We start from the raw sequence: 25,721 nt of genomic DNA on the forward strand, positions 1-25,721 counted from the left end.
AATTGATAGCTGCAGCCCTAATAGCAGCACAAACAACATTTTTACAGCACAAACAAGCACAAACCTAGCACAAACGAATGGCACCATTGCAGTTCCTTTCCGCCGCAGATGGGGAGGGCTGTCTGACGTCATCACAATAAATCAAAAGTAAATATCTACATAACCGTTGCAGCACAAACAAAAAATATTTTCAGCACGAACGATTGACACCATTTTTAGCCATTTTAATCAAAATAGGGGGGCTGGTTGACCTCAGATTGACCTATAATAGAATTGAAAATATCTAAAAATAAAAAATAAAAAAAAAGATCACAGGAGCACAAACGAAACTTTTTACAGCACAAACAAAGCACAAACAATTGACATCATTTTTATATAAATTTGCTTTTGATGAGGGGGCAACTTCTCACAGAGGTTCCTATTACTGTACACTGTTGAACAGTTCAATTCTAATATTTTTTATACACATTTTATTAATTTATCTATACTTTTATTTTACTTTTATTATTTTCATTCTCCACATTGTGTGGATCAAATGCAACTACATTTAATTCTGTATGGCTAATAAAGTTTATCTATTATCTATATTGAAATGTTTGGATAATGGTAAAAAAATAATGTATGTACATAAACCAAATAAGGCAACTATCAATGCAAGTGTCTTGTAAAATAAATATTCAGTCCTGTTCAAGCATGTGTATTTAGAGAAATCTATGGCAAAACCCTTATCACCATCAACACAGCCATGTAGATCTTATTTGTCCCTGAGCTCATTATTATTTCCCATTAAGAGCAAAGGGTACTGAGAGGGTTGGCGGGGCTGGGCATAAAGTGGCTATGTGATGAATGTGCTTTGCGAGTATTCATCACCCGTATTCATCACCCTTGCAGAGCAATGGCAAGATAACCGATGGACTCACGAGGGCTGGCAGATTCAGCATGCATTGACCTTGTGTAAACGGATGTCACAAGGATAAGCAAAGGAAAACTCTTGCCTTTAATCCAGTAGACGGCCAAATATTGGCTACGTGTAACACTTTTTGCCAAATATCCATCCCTTTTTACATAGGTTTAAGTTGTAGACCCAGGGTGTCAAACTCATTTTACTCAGAGTCCACATTCTAGTCATGGTTTCCTTTGGGAAGGCCATCATGACTGTAAACCCATTTAAGGTATGAAATCACTAACTCATTGGCTGCTATTGATTGTGATAGATAAAAAACATGGTTTGAAAATGAACTCTTGGCAACACTTTATTTGACACCGTGGCATTACACTGTTATGAGCGTGAATGAATTCTTATGACAGATGTCATTAATTGACAACCGGCAAATTATGTCACTTTTGAATGGATGGGACAAAGACGTGGACTGGAAATAAATGGAATTAGTGACAAAATTTGCCGGATGACACCAAATGATATCTGTCATAAGCATTCATTAACGCTCATGAATTATAGTGAAATGTAAGTAAAAAGTATTGGCATATTACCAACTATCGATTATTTTAGTCGTTGATTAAGTCAATGAATTAGTTAGTTCGAGTAATCGGAACATAGAAAATTAAAAAATACCTGAGCTGAGCCTCAAAACGTATGAAAAAATAGATGAGGATCTAAGTACAACAAAAGAACAATTGGCTAACTTACATACAAGTCCTCTATCTTAAATGCTATAAAATTCAAACTTTTTTTTTTTTTTACAATGCACTTAACAAATGGTTCAAACACATATTCGAACAAAAAAAGGCTGAATATACCAATAAACTAAATTACGAATGGATTAAAAAAAACAGCTCTAACAAAAAGTTAGCTTATGTTGGTCTTAACAGGGAGCAGCTGGATTCAGCCATGTGAAATGAGTTATGTCATATTCACTATCACCACTAGAGGGCAGTGTATGCACCCAAATCAATAAAACTAAATGCATACACTTTCAAAACAAAACCATTACAACTAGCGTTGCACCGATACCAATTTTTGGCCCCGATACCTGGCTTTGCACTTGGCTGAAACCATACCGATAACACTTTGTTTGAAATTTATATACATATTATATACATATATACAAAGTGAATCCAGAATAACTTTTTATTGCATATCTGGTATGGGTGACAATAGTTAAATAAACCTTTGCCTCTCAAAGGCCAAAATAGTGCTAAATTCGTGAAAACATGTATAATACTAGCCCAACAGTAAGAAAGTAAAAATACAATAAATGAATAATTAATAAACTTTTTTAAACCCTGAGTTTTGGCTCTCAAAGGCCAAACAGTGCAACTTTCCTGAAATTATAAGTAATAATAACTGACCACAGCATCCTGTCTCTCTATTAGCCTCCCTCTCTGTGCAACAGCAGCAACACACACTTAGCTTGGCTTAATTTGCTTACTTCTACAGCACTTTTGAATAGGCTTTCCACCCGTCCTTTGAAATCCGGAATCGTTCCGAATTGGGAATTAAAAGTTGCGTTTCGTATTGAACCAATATGGAATATGTATAAATAGATAAATTTCCATACATTTTAGGAGTTTTGGGCATGTCCCTTTTTTCGTCGCCTGTACGGCTTTGGGCGCAAGGGGAGCGTCCATTATTTCTGTTTCTGAAAGGTGGCAACCCTACTTTTGAAAAAGGTCGCAAATTACAGCGGCAATTCTTTCAGTAAAAGACAATAAAAGTAAACGAACTGAACTCACCAGAGATAGTTGCTATGGGCCAGCCCCCTTACTCTGGATAGCAGTCCTGCTGTTGAAGTCTCAAACTGTTTGTGTTCATTCACATATTTCGTCTTCAAATGTTTTATCAGGTTCGAGGTATTGAAACTGGTCGATTTAACTCCACCCTTCCAAACTTTCAGGCCGCAAATCTTGCATGCAGCCATTGTACGCGACGGAGATTATAAAATGAAATATTTCCAGATCGCTGACATTTTCCTCTCATACTTTGTTTTTCCTCCATATGAAAAAGCTGCCCCGGCATTGGTTAAGAGCGGCTATTGGCCCGCTTGGCATGCAAAGTGTTTACGTGTCATCACACAACAGAGAGTGTAGTGAGTGTCAGGAGAAAAAAGGCTGCGGTCTAGTATTGTAATACTGGACCGGTAAATGGTATTGGCGCACTCTTTGTTGGTCCTCGCCGATACCACCATTTCGGGCCAGATCACCCCCCCCCCCTTGCTGATACTGGTATCGATATCGGTGCATCTTTAATTACAACACCACTTTAATTAAACGAATACTCAAAGCAGCAAAATTTAATCTGAATCTTTTTTTCTAATTGAATTACTCGAGTTTATAGATTAATCATTGCAGCACAAGTTAAAACTAAGAAAGCAAATCAACATCCTTCCTACTGATGTAACTTCTTTTTAGTTAATATTTAACACACTGGCTGCAATTAACGGAAATAAACGTCCAGTCCATTCAGACTGGAAGGGCGGTCAGCAATCGATCGCTGCCAGCCCTCCAGGATTAGATATCTATCGCCGTCGATGGCACTGAACCATGATAATTCAATGCCAACAATCTCAGTTCAAATGGATTTGACGTCTAACGCTGACAATTTCAATTAAGAATGCCCCCGATCCGATCAGGTGATCGGAAATCAGGCCGATCAGGCCATTATTTAGAGAATCGTAATTTTTATAAAAAAAACTTTTAAGGGCTAAAAAGTGACAAAGTAATCGATAGTCGCAGCCCTAATGCAAATTATTTTGCCTTAATAGGGGAAAAAAAAGTTTTTTGTATCAGATCAGGATTCGGTATCGGCAGATTCTTAAAATCAGGTGACTCGGACTCTGACGCAAAACTTCATGGGCCACTCAAGATGATGTGGCTGGCCGGATCTGGACCCCGGGCTATGGGTTTGACATAATCTATGTGGTATTGACGGCGTCTTGGAAATGACATAACACAGCAGATCGTGTGATTGATGTGGTTTAGTGTCACTTAAGTGGACAGCCACAAACGTCTCACTAAGTTGAAATGAAAGCAATACAAGGATATACATGCTACTAATCAATACTTCAAGCTTAGTGATCAAGATGTCAGAAAACTGAGATATAAGCAGACATCCACAAACGTCTCACTAAGATGAAATGACAGCAATACAAGGATGTACATTCTACTATTCAATACTTCAAGCTTAGTGCTCGAGATATCTGTCAATGCAACACTGACTATGTGACCAAGGATTTAGAGTAAAATCTTGGCAATATCTTCCCAAGAGAATGTACTGGCAGCATTCCAGGAGGAACTTTTACTCTCTACCTGTCAGAAAGCAAAGAGCTGTGAATACAGAATGGCTGCTCAGATATTAACCAAGAAAAAAGCACTACCGTTAATCATTTCAATTCATTTTTTTAGTAGCCAGCATTTTCTTCATTGAGTAATTTTGAAATGAAATGGAGGGGAAAAAAGAAGAAGTAGTGTGGGCACAATCAGCAGGTTTTCACCTTCCCATATAGTTTAACAGGAGTTGGCTCTAAGCTCGCGAGGCACGAGCGTGCTAAAATATTAAGGCCCAGAGACAGTGAATATTCATGGTGATCGTCCCCATTCTCATATTATGGAGGACGAAGCATTGCTCCTGAGTGTAATCTAATTCCACATGTTACTGCTTCATTTTCAAGGACAGGGAAAGAGTGAGCGCCTGCTTATGTGCAACCTGTTTTAGGAGGGAATTAATGGCAATGGACGGCTGGGTCACGACCGCTGAATGTGACCTGAAGTCCTGACGAGCTCAGCGGGGCCAATGACAATGGCTAATGCTGTCCTCTTCAGGTTTCTACCAATCTTTCTCACCTCCCCTATGAACCTATTGCATTAAAAACATCCCTATAATTAAAAAATGTTGCCACAGATCCATATTTGCCTCTAAAATCAAACCCTGTTTTACACACATGCTATCTTAAACTAATCATCTCCCCCTAAACAGTCAGTATTGAAAATAACGTGATTGTTTTTTTTCCGCTGTAAATAGAGCCCACAGAGAAAATTTGCATGTAAAGCAGGGAGGGGAGCTTTTGGAATATATAAAAACAACATGTGTTCGCGCACACACACACAAAGTGCATTCACAGGACCTGCGTGTGTGTTTTCAAAAGGTAACTAAGCAACCAGCACTTGGCCGCAGACTTCACTTATACTCTTATCAGGTAACTGCACTCTGTGCTGGCTCCGTTTCCTCAGGTTTCTGTTTTTGCAAGGTCAGTGACATTGTTCTAGTATTGACCGTAAGAGTCAGCGGTAGACATGGTATCGACATGGTGGGGACAACATACAGTACAGGGTAAATGCCAGATAAAAAAAAAGAAGTATAAATACAAGGGAGAAAATGCTTGACCGTTAGCACCGCACAGAGCACAGTAAACGGGTGAGTTATTAAGAGTACGACTGGTATTACGTTTCTTGCTAAAATTCAATTTTAATCAAAATAATTTCATAATAATTTCTAAACATACACGATAATATCGGTGGCCGATAATTATCGGCCGATAATGGCAATTATGACGTCACACAGATAATCCAGATAATAAAAAATTCAACCGATAATTTTAATCCGATAATTATATACTTGATTTAGCCTTCAAATGTGCACAACCGAAGAATTCAGCACGCCGCCTCCTCAACCCCTCCCCTCTCTGAAGCCCCTGAGGGAGGAGGGGTTGAGGAGGCGGAGTTACACGCCAAGAAAATAGTTGAATATTATGGCGGCTGTTACTAAAAAAAACGACGCTCTCGCTATTTGCGAAACATGTACCGCAGAAGTTCCAAGAGGCCGAAAGAAAGCGTCCTCATTCAAAATCACTAACCCAGCATCCATTTAAAACTGCATCACAAAGATTTTTGGAACGAATGCCAGGCTGCTGCTGGTAGCGGGAATGCTAAAGCTATTGTAAACACTAAGTTAAACTAGGGGCTTGTGACGATTCAGAGTCGGGTTGTTTGGGAAAGCAGCCCAAGGCGGGTGGTAAACTCGCATCTAAGGCTAAACACCGGCACGACTGGAGACCGATAGTCGGCAAGTAGCCGTCTTCCGACGGAGCCCGCCGCTCTGGCCGGTCCGGCAGGCCGCCGCCGCCGCCTCGCCATCGGCGGGGCGGGCAGAGCCCGGTTCCCCGGCTTCAGGACCTCCGGCGAACACCCCGGTTTCTCGAGCGTTCCCTCACGGCGTGTGAGCAGAGCCAGGCCCCGAATACGCCGCGGCAAACCGGCCGGATTATCCGGTACGAACATAGCCGCCGCCGAGACGAGACACGATTTTTTTTTTTTTTTACCGAAATGACCCGAGAGCCAAAGCCCTGGATAAAAAAATAATGCAGTTTATACGACCACCATTCTTCATGAAAAACATGCCAATCACATTTTCACCACTACATTTGGAAAAGTGATGTCCAGTAAGCAAGCTTATCATGACAGCAGTGTTTAGATGATAATTTAAACATGGAGAAAACGAAGTCAGCCCGTCAATAATACATTCAGTATGCAAAATGACGAGCGGTCAGATGACTTTGTAATGCCGCCTTTATTTTCGGCTTAACAAAACTCAGGCACAAAACAACACGCACGGAGATGCAAGCTCCAACTGCATCCAAATAGTACTGCCGTTTATCAGTTTAGCTGCCGTAAAGCGAATGTCGTGACTCGTGAGTGCCGCAAATGTAAACAAAGCGCTGCAGAATGGGTACATGACATCTCGCTCTTTGGAGTTAATCATTTTCACAGTGTGCAACAAAGCATATAACATTAGCAATCACTTTTCAAATTAATTTAACTTATTTGTCTGCTCAATTACAGTCACAGTAGATAATCTAAATTTATTGGCACTTATTAACACTTATTAATTTAAATATGCACATTCCTGTTGTAATGAAATAACAATAATATTCTGTAGCCCCAAACATTCAAAATCTTTTCTTCTTCCAAGTTTTTTTTAGGATTAAGTATAATAATGTATTGCTTAAAATAAGGCTGTTGAGATTATTTTCAGCTAGCTATTTTTCTTCCAAGAAATCTGAGAGAAATACACATGAAGTGCTGGCAGATAATTTCACTTATTTCCAATAGATTTACCCTTAAAACTGACTAGTTTTAAGTGAGTGTGTTTTGCAGTGTATTAATGTTATGTTAGGAATGGCTTACTTTTAAAGGCATTTTTGTGCAACTTAGGTATTTACTCTGTAAGTAATTGTTGCCAAAAGTTTACCATTACACAATGTCATTATTTAGATGTTGGAATTGACGACTTGTTCATATTTTATGTTGGGAAAAAAAAGCAATAAATTATATTTTTGCACAGTAATATTTTCTTTTGTTTAAAATTTTACATAAATCTTTTAATAGAATTATCGGCTTGACATTATCGGTTATCGGTAGAAATGAGGAGGAAATTATCGGTTATCGGTATCGGTTGAAAAATGTATTATCGTGCATCACTAATAATTTCTTCACTTCTCAATGACAGATATTTTTGTTTTTATTTCATTTTTTGATTTCTAAGAATTTAAATTGTAAAATAATAATAATAATAAATTGATTTTACGATTTTTTTTGTTTGTTTGTTTGTTTTGTTTTTATTCAAAACTAGGGATGTCCCGATCACATGTTTTTGCATATGAGTCCAAGTCGCCTGATTTTGAGAATTGTTTTTTTTTTTTTTTTTTTAAACAAAAGTTCACATGTTACACTACTATACTATTTACAGTACCTCGTCATCATTTTCCGGGAGTGTTACGGGGTATAAAACGTATATATTTTGGTTTCTCTTGGCAATGCCATTGTATTTCTGGAATATTTTGTTACTTTTTAACCCTTACAAATAAAAAAAATAAAAAACTAGTATATACAGTGGGGCAAATAAGTATTTAGTCAACCACCAACTGTGCAAGTTCTCCTACTTGAAAAGATTAGAGAGGCCTGTAATTGTCAACATGCGTAAACCTCAACCATAAGAGACAGAATGTGGAAGAAAAAAAAAAACAGAAAATCACATTGTTTGATTTTTAAAGAATTTATTTACAAATTAGAGTGGAACACAAGTATTTGGTCACCTACAAACAAGCAAGATTTCTGGCTGTCAAAGAGGTCTAACTTCTTCTAACGAGGTCCAACGAGGGTCCACTCGTTACCTGTATTAATGGCACCTGTTTTAACTCATTATCGGTATAAAAGACACCTGTCCACAACTCAGTCAGTCACACTCCAAACTCCACTATGGCCAAGACCAAAGAGCTGTCGAAGGACACTAGAGACAAAATTGTAGACCTGCACCAGGCTGGGAAGACTGAATCTGCAATAGGTAAAACGCTTGGTGTAAGGAAATCAACTATGGGAGCAATTATTAGAAAATGGAAGACATACAAGACCACTGATAATCTCCCTCGATCTGGGGCTCCATGCAAGATCTCACCCCGTGGCGTCAAAATGATAACAAGAACGGTGAGCAAAAATCCCAGAACCACACTGGGGGACCTAGTGAATGACCTACAGAGAGCTGGGACCACAGTAACAATGGCTACTATCAGTAACACAATGCGCCGCCAGGGACTCAAATCCTGCACTGCCAGACGTGTCCACCTGCTGTCCAGGCCCGTCTGCGGTTTGCTAGAGAGCATTTGGATGATCCAGAAGAGGACTGGGAGAATGTGTTATGGTCAGATGTAACCAAAATAGAACTTTTTGGTAGAAACACAGGTTCTCGTGTTTGGAGGAGAAAGAATACTGAATTGCATCCGAAGAACACCATACCCACTGTGAAGCATGGGGGTGGAAACAATACAGCACAATACACAACGGTATACAAATGCCATGTAGACACCACAATTCCCTTGAGCTACCTAGCTACAAGTATAGGTTAGCTTCCATCCAGCAGGACTTATTAACTAATTTCATTATATATACAACATATATATAGCTTTTCCCCATAAACACACATATACTACATATTAACAGGTTGGTATCGATGTAAAACACTTGCATATACGTTCCAAGGCAGAAACGTAACAAAGCACTCAACAGTGTCAATGAGACCGACAGGCTGTGTACTATGCAAGTGAATGAGCCTGTGTTCCAAACTGCATCATACGATGGATGCAATGAATTATTTTGACCACAATGTGGCAGCAACGTACTGTAAAATGTCAACGGGCTCTTAACACTGGCGACTGTAGCCAGCACAATAAGTTTCTTTTAAATTAAAAACCCGATCATCTGAAAAATGGCTTCATCAGCCCGATTTCCGATGACGTGATCAGATCGGGGACACTCATATTTAGAATCCAAAAATTAAAAGAATACTTTTTATTTTTCTTATTAAAAATGTAAATAATAATAATAAAAATGTAAAAAAAAAGAGACTTAAAAGAACAAAAATGATAAAATGTGTTTTTTTTTTAATCAATTAATTTTCTTTATTTATTTAATTGATTTTAATTAACCACATTTCTTACTATAAGCCGCCACCCACTAAATTTGACACGAAAACGGCATGTGTCCATAGATAAGCCGCACCGCCGCTGTCAAATAAAGTGTTAGATATAAATTAGTGATGCACGATAATACATTTTTCAACCATTACCGATAACCAATCATTTCCTCCTCATTCCAACCGATAACCGATAATGTCAAGCCGATAATTATATTAAAAGATTTACGTAAAATTTTTAAGTATACACAAGAGAAAATATTACTGTGCAAAAATATAATTTATTGCTCTTTTTTTTCCAACATAAAATATGAACAAGTAGTCAATTCCAACATCTAAATAATGACAGATTGTCTGACATTGTGTAATGGTAAACTTTTGGCAACAATTACTTAGAGTAAATACCTAAGTTGCACAAAAATGCCTTTAAAAGTAAGCCATTCCTAACATATATAACATTACTACACTGCAAAAACACACCTCATTAAAACTAGTCAGTTTTAAGTGTCAATCTATTGGAAATAAGTGAAATTATCTGCCAGCGCTTCAAGTGTATTTCTCTCAGATTTTTGGGAAGAAAAATAGCTAGCTGAAAATAATCTTAACAGCCTTATTTTAAGCAATAAATTATTTTTACTTAATCCTATAAAAACAAAAAAACAAAACAACAAAAAAAATTGGAAGGAAAAGATTTTGAATATTTGTGGCTACAGAATATTATTATTTCATTACAAAAGGAATGTGCATATTTAAATTGATAAGAGTTAATAAGTGCCAATAAGTTTTGACTATCTGCTGTGACTGTAATTGAGCAGACAAATAAGTTAACTAATTTGAAAAGTGATTGCTAATGTTATATGCTTTGTTGCACACTGTAAAAATGATTACCTCAAAAGAGCGAGATGTCATGTACCCATTCTGCAGCACTTTGTTTACATTTGCGGCACTCATGACACTTGCTTTACAGCAGCTAAACTGATACACGGCAGTACTATTTGGACGGAGCTCGCATCCCCGTGCTTGTTTTTTTGTGCCTGAGTTTTGTTAAGCCGAAAATAAAGGCAGCGTTACAAAGTCATCTGACCGCTTGTCCTTTTACATACTGAATGCATTACTGACTTTTTTTCTGCATGTTTAAATTATCATTGAATCACTGTGCCGTCATGAAAAGCTTGCTTACTGGACATCACTTGTCCAACTGTCCGTGGTGAAATGTGATGGGCATGTTTTTCATAGAGAATGGTGGTTGTATTAACTGCATTATTTTTTTATCCGGGGCTTTGGCTCTCAGGTCATTTCGGTTAAAAAAATTGTGTCTTGTCTCGGCGGCGGCAGCTACGATCGTACCGGACAATCCGGCCGGTTCGCCGCGGCATATTCGGGGCCTGGCTCTGCTCCCGACGAAGGCGCATGCCTCGCGTCTTGCTCACCGTGGGGGAACGCTCAAGAAACCGGGGTGTTCGCCGGAGGTTCCGCCGCCGGGGCACCGGGCTCAGCCCGCCTCGCCATAGCACCGGCCTGCCAGACCGGCCAGAGCGGCGGGCTCCGTCGGAAGACGGCTACTTGTCGACTATCGGTCTCGAGTCGTGCCGGTGTTTAGCCTTAGATGCGAGTTTACCACCCGCCTTGGGCTGCATTCCAAAACAACCCGAACCTGTATCGTCACAAGCCCTGTAGTTTAGTTTGTGTTTAAAATAGCTTTAGCATCCCTGCTAGCAGCAGCCTGGTATTCGTTCCAAAAATCTTTGTGATGCAGTTTTAAATGGCTGCTGGGTTAGTGGTGTTAAATGAGGACGCTTTCTTTCCGCCTCGTGGAACTTCTGCGGTGCATGTTTTGCAGATGGCGAGAGCTCGTTTTTTTAGGAACAGCCGCCATAATATACAACTGCTTCTTGTCGTGTAACTCCGCCTCCTCAGCCCCTCCTCCCTCAGGGGCTTCAGAGAGAGGAGGGGTTGAGGAGGCGGCGTGCTGAATTCTTCGGTTGCGCACATTTGGAGGCTAAATCAAGTATATAATTATCGGATTGCATTATCGGTTGATTTTTTTAATTATCTGGAATATCTGTGTGACGTCATAATTGCCATTATCGGCCAATAATTATCGGTGACCGATATTATCGGTGACCGATATTATCGTGTATCTTTAATATAAACTCAAATAAATCAACAAATAAGCCGCACTGGAAATAAGTGCAGGATTCATTTTTATTTTTTTAAAAGAAAAAAACAAGTGAATATGTGATGTTTAGGGTGCACGCCTGTAATAGACATTTGCACACAAGCACATTTGCTTGTGTGAGTGATTCTTAAATATGTCTGTGTGATTCCCAGGATGTGCAAGGCAAAGCCTATCAATTCAATAGCTGTGTTTTTTAACCAAAATGCACAAGTGAAGACAGACTAAAAATCTTATTTCAATTATTTACTTTTTTTGTCAATTGTATTCAGTCCAGTAAATGGCATCAGCGTAATTGCACTGAAAAAAAAGTAGAGCAGAAATGCCCGTCCTTGTTATTTCACCATTAAAGCGCAGTTCGCAGATATTATTTACTCCTGAAGACAAAACTGTCAAAAGAATGCGACCAGTTCGACAGACACTGTTCTTGTCTGTTGAAGTGGAACATTGCCCAAATGATGAAGCCACGCTGCCATTAGGATGGTAATGAGCCCAAACTAGCACGCACGCACACACAATGTGAGCAATGAGACAAAAGAAGTGTAAAAAAACATGCTCTAAATCTAAACATTGTATTCCACTCAATGCCCCACAGTCCCAACAAAGCTTTTCTTTATTACAGGATGGCTGCAACCCATAAGTAAATGTCACTGCTATCTGGCAACACTTTTCAACAAATGTTAACAGCCAACATAGTCAAATAAAACACAATACTACTTGGGTCACTTTTTTTAATAGGGTGCCATTTGAACGTAACAGAGTGGACACTAACTTTTTGTGCTAAAGACAGCCCTCAGCCTATCTTTCCGAGCATAATAGCTAACATGACTTTAGGTACTTAGGTGGAAATCTGTAATTTGACGAATAAACCTTTTGAAATGATCAGATTCAACTAATTTCATTGATTTATAGCTTGAAGAGCGTGAACATTATAATCAACCACACTGAACGTACCTCATAAAACAGCAAAATCTGATTTTTAATTAAATTTTTAATTTTATGTAAAATAAAATTGCTGACCACAGTTGAATTTTCAGCTACTGGTGTGATGTTATCACATAAGAGTGATGTCATTAATAAATGGGAAATGTTCTCATACGGACACTTGCACAACCAAGCAGAGTGTACAGTAGGGGTGTTAAAAAATTCCATTCTGAGATATATTGCGATATTACGTCACGCAATTCTGGTATCGATTAAAAATCATCTGTATTGATCCTTACACGCGTGCTTTTGGTGGAAATAAACAATTCAGTGGCTGTACTTGTACTCCCGTCCTGTAGTTGGCAGCGCGCAGCAGCATTGCCTTGCAGTCTGTTGAAGTAACAAGACAGGTAGTCCCCGGGTTACAACGTACTTGATTTACGCGATTTCAAATTTACGATGCCATAGTCTTGTTCGCCATTGTGTCTCTAGTCATTTTTTTTGTTTTTGTTTTGTTTTTTTTAGTCGTATAAACAGTACCTTCTTGTACATCAGAGCAAGGTTTCCTCTACATATGAGAGCTTGTGGCGCACCGCCACACCAAAATAAAAGCCGCCACGCCTTGTAAATGAGATTTTTTTTAAGGCCGTTTCAAACTAGCGGCAGCCAAGTGTGAAGATTTCAGCGGCAACCTATTCATTGTGTATTTTAATGTCCGTAACTAAGCGCAGCCCCCTTAAGAGACGATCGGACTGGGACCTGTGACGCAGGGGGAGAAGCGAGTATGAGAACGGGCGAGATAGCGAGGGATAGCGGTCGCATGTCTCGACAGCCAGCTGTATTTTTGTTAGTTTTTATTTATAATGGTTACACCAATAAAGTGGGAAAGCCAATACCGGTTCCTCTCCTTCTTCCCCATATACCGGGCATTACAGTAGTTTGGATCGGACTGTAGCTCTAAACTTAACTACAAATGCATACATAAACATATATTAACTGAAACAACTTACAGCCTGATGTAGGCCAAAACAGAGCGCAGCTATCCTTTTTCCGTGTCAGACGTCTTGAGTCTGTTACTCAATCATACAAGGCGACAGTCCAGCCAGACCCAACGCTGCCACCAGAGGTCAGTGTATCCTCCAGCATTGAACAAATTACAATACTATTGGACTTTTTGGATAGTTATTTTGAGATTTAGGGGTACTTAAAGGATTAATTCCGGCTTGTGCGGAAATTCGGGTTACGTCGCCAGCATAGGAACAGAATTCGTTCGCAGCCCAGGAACTACCTGTATTCAACTAATCCAAGTAGAGATTTGTGTATGTCGCCCACTAGTGGTTGCTTGGATTAGTCGTTTAAGTCTAAAATGTCAGCTGCATTCACGCCGGTCTGGACTAAAGCAGGTTTGCACTAAAAATAGAGAAAATGCTATAATGAAAGCCATATGTTGTTCAAGCATAAAACAAACACATTTTTATTTGAGTGCTGGATGAGGTTTCAGGAATAAAATGATGGAAATGGAATTATTAGGAGTGGGAACCTCTTGATACCTCACGATATGATACGATTTGCGATACAAAGGTCACGATAACAATGATCTGACAATATGGCGATACAACAATCAATCAACAATCAATCGATACATTGGTCAGGAAATCATTCTAAGATATTCTACAAACAACTAATAAGCAGAAAAACAAGCTTCTGCTGTGAATTGGAATGAGTTTATCACTAGTAGACGTCCAATCCGTTTGAACTGGGAGTTTGGCAGCGAATGAACATTCTGCCATCCCTCCCAGTTCAAACGGATTGAACGTCTATGGCCGTCAGTGGCAGCCAATGAGGTAATTTTGGGCCATTTGAGGTCATTTACATGTTGATTTTCAGTCACTTCCTGTTGATTTTGGGGTATTTTATGGGTCACTTCCTGTTTATTTTGAGTTACAGAACAGGAAGTGATCTGTTCTGTAACTCAAAATAAACAGGAAGTGAGCTGGGAATCACCCAAATGAATAGGCAGTGACTCAAACTCAACAGAAAATGACCTGTAAATGCCTTTAAATGAACAGCAAGTGACCTGTAATTGCCCCGAAAATCAGACCGAATGACTGTGAATGCTCTGGTTTTGAATAAACGAACGTTTCCCAGTCTAAATGGATTGGGCGTCGAACACCGTCAATGGCAGCCTCAGAGTTAATTGAGACACTAATATGGTGGAAGATTTTGGTAGCAACTTGATGGTTCCTTTTTTTTTTTTTTTTTTTTTTTTTTTTTTAAATATTGACACCTTTTTAAAACGATATCTCGATTCTTGACAGGAGCATATCGATAACCTTTTGGGATACATAGTATCACAATATATCACCATTTCGATATTTTGTCACACCCCTAGTACTTATGTCCATTTTGATTTGGGTTTTTTTTGTTTTTTTTTAAGTGAAATAGAAATATCGCAATAATCGTCTTCAAGTGTAGTATTGGAATTAATTGGGATCAAATCGAATCGTGACCTGTGAATCGGAATACTAATCGTATCACCAGATATGAGGCAATACACACCCCTCGTGGACAGTGACATGGGGGACGCGAAACCTTTTTTTCCGAATTAAATAATATATTTCAATTTAAATACAACACTTGATTAAAGATTTTTTTTTTCAGGACAATAAAATCGTAACAGTGATTGGAGTTCCAACTTCTATCTGTTATTTTATAGACTGAATTTAAAAGAAACACTCTGGGGACATACCACATTTCCATCACAACCTTTTACCAGATGTAAAATATATAATTTAGGAGCCTGTACCCTTGAATTTATAATAGACAGCAATTGATAACGCACACAAAAAAATAAGCTGAATGAGCAGTTATCCAACTTTATTGAAAAAACAGCTTAAGTTATACTGGGGACACAAATAGCACCCTATTTTAAAAATGGCCCGGTGGAGTTAATCGTTTAGAATGGGAGGAGTTTGTATTGTGAGTTTCATTGTAAATTCCAAGACACTAAACACACCCATTGACTTACTATCAGCAAAACACTAGGTTTAATCGAATATAAACATAAAAAAAGAGTTAATTTGGTAAACCCACCATCAGTACTAATGATATTTATATGAGAATACATCTATTTTTATTGGTTACTATGACTATTATTTTGTTTGTTTGATTGTTTGTTTGTTTGTTTTGTTTTGGTTTCGCTAACTTCTCATTATTAGTAAAGGTCACTAGGGCTGATTAGTAACGAGTAGGCCACATAGTTAAATTAAATGTATGTATTATATTTGATGGGATTCGAGCACTTCGAAGCAGCACAGCGACAGGTTAAAACACCCTCTAGCCATTGTGTTAACCAACAGAGGACACATGAACGTGCTCACATAATCGTTTCATCAACCATATCAAACTCATTTACTACAATGTAGTATTTGATTTTTAGTAAGTTGATCGTAGTGTAGTTTCGACGCTTGTTTTCACGCTAGCTTTCTAAAACTGACCTTGGATCCGAGTTCGCCTGAGTTGGGCAGTTTCTTCCACAAATGTTTTTTTTTTTTTTTTTAATTACACTGAGCGATTTCTGTTCAAAAATACTGATTATGAAGGTCACGAGAATTCAACAAACTTATCAGCACTTTCAACGCAAGCCAAGCGTTCTACTAGCACGACGAAACTGACCACTCAATAGTGAGAAAAGCACTCGCCGCCGAAATAAATACGGTCGGAATCAAAGTAGCGTTTCGTGTATGAAAACTTACCTCCTAAAACGCTCAGGAGCAAACAGCACAAACAGACGTTCGGTACCTCCATCCCCGTTGCTGTTGACTCTCTGTGTAAATCCTTTCGGCGAAACTTGGGTCGGGCAAACTTGTGGTGTGTTTGAAGAGAGAAAGGCGGTAGCACAGCTCTCGCCAAGCATCCAGACTTGGCCGCTCCTCCTCCTCTCTCCACTCTGCAGGTGCACAGGGAGCCGCAGGCTGTCACGTGACTTACGCTCAACTTCAACAAAATGCAGTGCTGCCATCTGGTGAAGAATGACATTATTGCTTGTAGCACTGGCTTAGTCTTGCGCGTGCGAGGGTTGCCGATCCAATCTCCTAAAGCAGGGGTATGCCCCCCCATAAACGGAGTTTAAGGGGGGGCAGGGGGGCCAAGCCCCCCTAATGGCCGATAAGTATCATTGCATGTAATTGACTTTCCTATATATATCTATATATCTATATCTATCTATATATATATATCTCTATCTATCTATCTATCTATCTATCTATCTATCTATCTATCTATCTATCTATCTATCTATCTATCTATCTATCTCTCTCTCTCTCTCTCTCTCTCTCTATATATATATATATAGAGCTGTCAAACGATTAAAATTTTTAATCGAGTTGATTACAGCTTAAAAATTAATTAATCGTAATTAATCGCAATTAATCGCAATTCAAACCATCTATAAAATATGCCATATTTTTCTGTAAATTATATATATATTCTGTAAAATAAATTGTTGGAATGGAAAGATAAGACACAAGATGGATATATACATTCAACATACGGTACATAAGGCCTGTAGTGGGCATTTCACTCTACTGTCATTTAAATCTGTCTATGCTGTCCTCACTCCGAAGCGTCTACTTTTTCCAAAGCTAGACAGCTAGTGAACGACGCCTTAATAATCAGACTTCTTCCTTTTTCATCTGATTTATTAATAAAATGGCCTCAAACCACTGTCCTCTTTAGACCGTAGTGAAACTACAAAAAAAAGTACACAAGCATTGCATTAGCAACAACGTTAGCTTAGCACGCTATACAGGTTCACTAAACAAAAACAAAAAGCGTCTCATACAAAAAATATAACATTTCGCTTACTAACATAATATGTACATTCTTTACAACAACCATACTTACGGACAAATCTTGTCCAAGGATCGTAGGCGTCAGCCCGAGACGTCGTGCAGCCATATTGAACTGGCAAGAAAGCAATAAACCATGTCGCAAAGCGACCACAACTTGCTGTAAAACTTACCAAAAGGCAGAATACTGTCTGAGCGGGACATGTGCATTAATTGCGTCAAATATTTTAACGTGATTAATTTAAAAAATTAATTACCGCGCGTTAACGCGATAATTTTGACAGCCCTAATATATATATATATATGTATATATATATATATATATAAAATGAACAAATAAAGATATTTTTATAATGAGGTAAAATGATTTATCGAACATACCATGTGACGGGCACCCTTGACGGTCATTTGCTTTGCTTTTTTTTTTTTTTTTTAAATTAGGGGAGGGCAATTTCATTTTTCAAATGATTTTTTTCTTTGTTTGAAAATATTTTTTTTTCAGGGAAGGAAAATACTCAATTTAAAACAGAAATAACAAAATACATGCTACACTGAAATAAACACTACTAATAAATAATGCATGGAAACAGTCAATGTGAGTTTAAAGCTAGCATATTAGGTGATAAAACACAGTTTTGTCTTTATATCTCATTATGTAATTTTCCAGTAGTTACAGTTGCTTGATTACATAGAGCAGGGGTGTCCAAACTTTTTGCAAAGGCGGCCAGATTTGGTGCGGTAAAAATGTGGGGGGCCGACCTTGGCTGATGTCCTTTACGTAGAACAATATATTTAAGCAATTTTTAGCAAGCCATTCAGTGTGTGACATTTGCTTTATTATTATTTTAAATTGAATAATTTCAACAATCTTACAACTAGCCTTTGTGGCGTTCTCTTTCGACTCTCGGGCTCTTGTGAAATTAAACTAGCTCCAAGTTGCTTCAATTTCTCGCTGCGAATCTTCCCTGTAATCTTGCCGTACATGTCAGCGTGTCTTGTTTGGTAATATCGGCTAACATTGAAATCTTTAAAAACAGCGACTGTCTCTTTGCAAAGGAGGCAGACACAGTTGTTGCGTATTTTAGTGAAGAAATAGTCCAATTTCCACCTATCCTTGAAGCGCCGGCCGTCACAGTCAACTTTCTTTTTTTTGTTGATTGTCGCCATTTTAGAAAATGGAAGTAATAGGTCACACGGGGTAATGTTGCTTAGCCCTTCAATACCTGCAACATGAAACAATTATCAGAGAATCCCAAAATTTGAAAAATAAGGTCCTAATGAAACCATTTTTTTCAAATTTGTAAAAAGAAAAGTCAAAATGAATATGTGTAATAAGTGCTCTAATATCTATAACTCAAGCTAAATCATGTTTTTTTCTCATAGAACCTGCAAATGCATGTGCTGACTTGCATCCATCGTTTTTTTTGTTTTGTTTTGTTTTTTTTGTTGTTTTTTCAAAAAGAAATGTCAAAATTAGTCTCAAAATCAAGAAATTTTAGGTGTATCAAATGCGATACATTTGGCAATAAAGGGTTAAAGTGCTGCTGCCTTTTAGTGGGTAAATGAAGAGCAGCATTTCGTGTTTAAGCTACTTCATATGCTGGTTGCAGTACTGCTGATCAATTTATTAAGTCTGTGTGCGGGCCAGACGTTATTGATTTTATGACAGAGGCTGGGGGCCGGATGAAATTTGACCACGGGCCGCATTTGGACTTTGGACATATCTGACATAGAGCAACACGGCCGGGAAACGGCGCCTGCGAGCGAGTGATAGTTAAGGTTCATTCTCTGGAATGCCAGCGTTGTTGCCAACGAGACGCGTGCTGAGTCAGAAGGCGCACAGCAGTGACGTAACGAAACAGCCCAGCCCGTGTGATTGGCTGTTTAAGGAGACGTCTGATTGGCTGCAGACAGGCTCCGTTTAGAAAAAAGGCATGTGTCAAAACAATTACACTCGTAAGTGGTAATTTGAAATTGGAAGCATGTTATAAATGCGTGTAAAACAATTCACACACACTTTTGACGAATGTGTGCGTTTCGCGTGGTATGTGTTTACGAATCCCACAATGTGTGTTTCACGTGCTATGTGTTTACGAATCCCACAATGTGTGTGTGTGTTTCGTGTCCTATGTGTTTACAAATCCCACAATACGTGTGTGTTTCGTGTTAAATGAGTGTGTGCATCGCGCATGTGTGCGTGTTCCTTATGAGACTGATCAGGCCCCATAGTTATTTAATGGAAGGGCGCTAGGACCTCGGGGAAAACCTGGCGGGCGTAAGGGCCACATTGGGAGCGTTAAAAAGAACAACCACTAAGGGGCGCTCACATTTTTTCCTTTGGCAAGCCAGTAATCAGGCGACATTCAAATTTCAGGACAGGTGTGGCAGTGGAGACCGCAAAAGTCTGATGAAGCATGTGAGAATCGGTTGAAATCAGTGGTGTTACCAGGATGCCAGGTGTGCTCAAGTAGGTCGAAATCCAGCGTAGGGTTACTGCACCTTAAAACATGTTTTGTTCTCTCTTTGAGATAACTGTTGTTGTGATTTGGTCTAAACAAATAAAAGTTGATTTGATTTTATTTGACTTAGAACACATCCATAACTGAACAGTATGGACATGCAGGTGACAATGTTTTTTTTTTTTGTTTTTTAGGTAACCTATTGTGGTTCCTCGGTTTTATTATTAATATTATAGTTATTCTTTGTTCCGCAGGCCCTTTGAGCTCAAAAAAGGTTCCAAACCCCTGTCCTAAAGCTTTAGAGAGGTAGAAACTTGTGCCAAAATATTTAAAGGCATTTTCCCAAAATAGATTTTTGCAGATCAGGCCTGAACATGTGAAGACTTGGACAATGTAGTGTTTGACTTATGCTGACCTCTCCTGGGCAACCAGCACCACCGCACTAGTTAAGAAGGTGCAGCAAAGATCACACTGAATGTCCTTCAGGGCTCAGGCCACAGGAGCACTGGCTTCACCTCTACCTAATTTGAATGGACCCTGAAGTGCCCCTCAGGGGTGGGTAGAGTAGGCAAAAAATTTACTCAAGAGTAGCCTTAATTCAAAATAATATTACTCATGTAGTCATCCAAAATTTGTACTCAAGTACTGTGGTGTAGTAAAGTAAAAGTTAAATCTACCACTTCACATTTTTACTTAAGTACATATACACAAAAAATTTACTTAAGGACAGTAACAAAGTATTTCGTTACATTCCACCACTGGTGTACATGTTTACACACCTGCACGTGAGCCTATTAAAGTATTCTAGTTCAGCTGAAGACGCCTGTGCTCTCTGACCGGAGCCCTAGTAGTGGTCAACATGTTCGAGACAACGAGTCATTCACTGCCCAACAGAAATACTACATGCCGCCTCCTCCGCCCGCTTCGAAGACGAGGGATATTAGAAGTTTTTTCCGCCAGTAGCAGCCACTGTGTGGAAAGAGTCGTGTATGTTGTGGAGTTGGAAAACACCCCACTAATTTTGCTACTGAAAGTCCGACCAGTGTTGTTAATTTTACTTTAAAAAAGTAATTAATTAGTTACAAATTACTTCTCCCAAAAAGTAATTGCGTTAGTAACTCAGTTACCTGAATGTAAGAGTAATTAGTTACTTGGCAAAGTAACGAGTGAATTTTTTTTTTTTTTTTTTTTTTGAGAAAATAAATAAATAAATAACAGGTCACGCAATGTGAAGTTTAAATGGTTTGGGGGACAATTGGCCATAGCCCAATTCTTTACCCTCCACTTAACTAGACACAAGGGTATTGCGATAACTAGATAGTAACCTTTGCTATGTGTGGAAGTCATTTAAAGTTGTGAATCAACCGTTAAAGTTGTTAAAATTGCTCCCGTTATTGCATTAGTTCCCTTCTGTCTACTTTAAACATGTGTAAGTTTTAAAACTGTTTCATCATTTAAAGATAGATTTAAGTTAAGATTTTGCCGATTTAGGAGCATTTTAGATTAAAAAAAAAAAAAAAAAAAAGCCTTCCTGAGAGGTCTACTGCTTTAAGATGGCGGCTGTTTACTAACGCATGTAGTCCTTAAAACATGTTGCCAATGCAGCTGTGTCGGTTATTTGCATCTAGTCCTATAATATGATATCTACCGTGTCATGTGGGCGTGTTTGTCAGCTATGGCCCAGGGGCGGACTGGTAATCTGTAGCTTCTGGAGGATCACAGAACGGCCGGTGCTCTGGACGGCCGGCGGCCGCCATATGAACATCACTGTTTTTATCCCCCTATCCTCTATGATTATCTACAGTTCGCACCTAATCCGACAGGTGGCAGCAATGCGTCTGGCTGTTAACCGCCAATCTGATAGGAGGAGAACGAAGAAGTGGGCCATTGCCAAGATGCTGTGACTCTGAAAGACTTGCTATGGCCCACGAAGGGGCAGGATTGAGCGATAATAGCTTTGGCGGACTTTCTAAGTTTCTAGTTGCTACCGGGCTGAGATGGAATGAAGAGTCCACCAGGTAGCTACGATTTAAATGAAATAAATGCCAAGTAAAGGGCTAGTATTTTAGCTGTAAAACAACGTATGCACACGCAGCAGCAATATTAATTCAGAAGAAATATAACAAAATATTAATAAAATGAATAGTTTTACTTTAGAGTTTAGGTCGTTAAATTGATATGATATATATTTTTAATCATTTATATATTGTTTTGTTTTCTGGTTACTACTTTCCAATGAAGGTTACATATACAGGATTTGTCTTGAAATGTTTATTGTATTTTCATTGAAATTTATTACAGATATACCTCAGCTCACTAACATAATTCGTTCCCAGAAAGTGTGTGTAAGGCGAAAAGTTCGTCTTCCGACATTTATATCCCATAAGAAACCATTAAAATGAGAATAATCCGTTCCCAGGTCCCCATAAAACATAATTTTCTACTAAATAAGCCTTAAAACTACACAAAAATATACCTTATTTTCTTTAATGTCTTCTTAGGCTTAACACTAGCCTGTGGTGGGGTCTTTTTCGGTCCCATAATAGCAAAAGTACACTCAATATGGTCCAAAATGTCTATCAAACACAAACCACGTCCGCACTCAAAGAAAGGGAGGGGACGAACTTGGACGCCGTGAGCGTGCGTCAGCTTCTCGTGGCGCTGTTTGACCGCGTGGTTTGGTTTGTCCGCCGAAAACTAGTTCGTCAGCAGAGACTATATGCTCGCGAATTTAATGTTCTTGAGGCGAAAAGTTCGTGAGCTTAAGCGTTCGTGAGCTGAGGTATCACTGTATTTGTCTGGCAAGACTAATAATGGCATAAACAATGAAGTCATTTTATAGACATGGATGATAGGTGTTATTATAATCAATTGGATACATAAAACTTGCTTTTAAAAAATACTTTCATTTGTTTATTCAGGTTGATTATAGAGCTAGGGCAGAAAGATGAATCCAACTCCAGTTCAGCCTTGCGGTACTTTGAGCGCCCCAAGTCAGACAGTCACAGTCTACACACATTTTTTTCATTTTTCTCTCAAAGTGCACGAAATTGATGCATTTTACAATAATTTTTTTTTTTTTTAATTATCCCGGGGGGCATGCCCCTAGACCCCCCTAGAGGGTCTGTGTTTCCCTTCGTACAACGATTCTTTTGGGCTGGGCTGAGTCAAAGTCCAGGGCTGCTTTTTAGTCCCAGTCCGCCCCTGGCTATGGCTACAGTCAGGTATTATTGGAGCCACCTAGCATCGCGGTTGCAACGGCGTCGTTCCCACTCCTGCTCTGCTCTTTCGTCTCCGTGAGTCCGTTTCTCTCAGAATTTTTTTATTCAACCAACTTAGTAACGCATAGTAACGCACGACTTTCCCGCCTCAGTAACGGTAACGGCGTTGCCAAGATGAGAAAAGTAATTAATTAGATTACTCATTACTGAAAAAAATAATGCCGTTAGTAACGCCGTTATATTCTAACGCCGTTATTAACAACACTGAGTCCGACCAGCATCAGAGTTAGCATAACACTAATCTGTTTGAATTTCTCAAATTCGAGGATGAAGCTGCTTTGACAGAAATATCCTCCTGTATGTTTTTTACTATTAACGTTGAATAAACTGTTAGAAATGTAGTGAACAAAGGTTTATTCCCTTCTCCCCAGTTTTATTTTTTATTTTATTTATGTGGGTTTAAAGCAGCCGAAAGGAGTTTTTTTTTGTGTGTGTGTTTTTTTAGTTTGGCTGTGCTTGTGGACAAAAACAGTAGTGTTTTACCTAAAGGAAGGCTCCTTTTTTATTTATTTTTGTTATTCCCTGACAAAGTTTTTTTTTTTCCATATTTATTTAGACAGACACTTTTGAGTGGTAACAAATGTTTAATTTTTTGCAATCCTGGGTAGTTACCAGATGATTACCAAGTTTGTATTTGTTGTGCATGTTAATATGTGTTCAAATATTGCAATTTAAATTTGCTAATAAAATCCAGACATTTATTCTGGAAGTTTTCAAAATGTTTCTTTAGTAGTGTTTGAGCCAAAGGTTTGAATCGAACGGTGTATCACCCGAACCTGCAAAAACCCACCGTACTTAAAACTGAAGGTGCCAGTACTTTTGTCTGGCCCATTTTTGGAATTTTGTATAAAATGATATTTTTTTTCTATTCTCTTTTGTGTTTTTTCATAGCTAGCAAAATCAATGAAGATATTACTACCAAAGCTTTTGTAATTGCAATCATTTTGTAGGAGAAATTGAGCATTGTCTGACAAAATTACCAATACGCAGGGTGCCAATAACCCTTTTCTAATTTGGCCACTAGATAGCAGCATACACCTTGCAGTACATTTTCCATTTCTTTTTAAAGAAAGCCATTTCTTTATTTTAAAATGTTTTTTTTTTAAATAAAGCAATTTGATGACCAATTCAAATCACAAAAATAAACCTTCAACACTTTCCTTGTCAATGCAGTAACGAGACATTCAATACAATTACTAGCAACAAAAAAAAAAAAGTAAATTTATTGAAAATGAAAACGCACAAACAACAAGCTTTTCACCATAACGCGCACAAAATAAATAGAAAATAAAATCGCACGACCCAAGAGTGAAGGAGTGAAATGTAAAAAAAAAATTAAAAAAAAATTAACAAGTTGACAAAGGCAGTGATGGGCACAGCCATTTCCCCCCACTTTACAAAAATACACAGCATCCATATTTAAAACTCAACAATTTTCAACACCATCCGCATTACAAACGGGAATAAAAATCCTAACACAATTAAGTAGATTTAAAATGGAGCTAAACCCCCAAAAAGGGTCAAATCAATCGAATCTCTTACAAAGAGAATGAAAGCAATACACAAAATCTTTCCCACCAACCATGAACCTGATTTTGCAGCTAAAGCGACCTCCTCTGAAGACAAATATTTGTATTGGATAAGGCGTCTAAATGATCTGCCTCTTTCTTGCATAGTTCTTAAGAAAAAAAAAACAAAATATTGTGTATTCAAAGAATAAAAAATCTCTCAAGCATACATAACAATTCACATTGACAAAGAAAGAACCCTCATTAAGAAGAACTTGATTGGTAAAAAATACTTTGTGGATTTGATTTTCAATATTGAATAGCACGTAAAACAGTGTTGTAACTTCTATTCATGCTGTTTGTAGTTTATATGTAAATAATTTTTCAGACTTTGGTTTGAAAATTGGGTATCTTAACATTTTCCTCATGCATCTCTATATGTGTATGCATAAATATTATTTGGAAGGGCATATACGTTTATCAGTTCTCTCGACTTTTGATCTGTGCTCAAATTCGGATATAAATCCTCTTATTGCAAAAAGTTCCTTTATAATATAACTGTGTAAAGCTTATGGGATGTAAAAGTTATATGTTACAGAACAATAATAAGTAGTTGAAATGGCTTCTAATACTTTGTGGATTTGCAACACAAATGAACGCTAATGCAGCCGGAAACCCTTAATAATTACAATGAAATGCAGATAGAAAATAAATAACCGAGTGGATGAAGAAAATGTTGGACTTTGACAAGTTCGTGTAAAACCCGGCTGCTTCTAAACCAACATGTCTTGCGAGAGTCTTATTGCAGCAAACGTATTCAAGTGTCACCAAGACACTTGATCACGTCCACAGTGTTACTCCACAGGTCCTCCGACACCATTGCTGTTGCTGGCGGTCGTCTTGACCCCAGCCCTGCTAATGTGCAACCAGGGCAGCTTGGCACAGTTCTTGAAAAGCTGCTCGATGGCTACATGTCGCACGTGCAGCTCGGACGCCAGCGAGTCTTTCTCCTGCACGGCCGCAGTCAGCTCCTCGAAGACATCTGGGTAAAGGGAGCCACAGAAACGCAAGTGTTTACTGTATCATCCGGCCTATATGGCAT

General features: G+C 38.5%; 2 protein-coding genes across 3 annotated transcripts in view; both read right to left on the reverse strand.

Moving 5' to 3' along the window:
* The window catches only part of cxadr (CXADR Ig-like cell adhesion molecule), a 94,921-nt gene extending 78,456 nt beyond the window's left edge, over positions 1–16,465 (reverse strand). The window contains exon 1 of the mRNA XM_057820221.1: positions 16,277–16,465. Within this exon, the coding sequence (XP_057676204.1) occupies positions 16,277–16,328 (52 nt within the window). The 5' untranslated portion in view covers positions 16,329–16,465. The remainder of the gene's footprint in view (positions 1–16,276) is intronic.
* Positions 16,466–20,189: 3,724 nt separating this feature from the next.
* Positions 20,190–25,721, reverse strand: part of c18h21orf91 (chromosome 18 C21orf91 homolog) — a 40,009-nt gene continuing 34,477 nt past the window's right edge. The window contains exons 5-6 of one of the 2 annotated variants that reach the window (XR_009061332.1): positions 23,071–25,661; positions 20,190–21,503 (exon numbers count right to left, since the gene is read on the reverse strand). Coding sequence is in view for 1 of the 2 variants with exons in the window: in XM_057820892.1 (XP_057676875.1) it covers positions 25,474–25,661 (188 nt within the window). In the remaining variant the exon portion in view is untranslated. Of the gene's footprint in view, positions 21,504–21,536; positions 25,662–25,721 lie in introns of those variants that run through there. The other variant, XM_057820892.1, reaches the window with a different exon arrangement.

The sequence above is a fragment of the Corythoichthys intestinalis genome, chromosome 18, assembly GCF_030265065.1.
Source record: "Corythoichthys intestinalis isolate RoL2023-P3 chromosome 18, ASM3026506v1, whole genome shotgun sequence".
NCBI lineage: Eukaryota > Metazoa > Chordata > Actinopteri > Syngnathiformes > Syngnathidae > Corythoichthys > Corythoichthys intestinalis.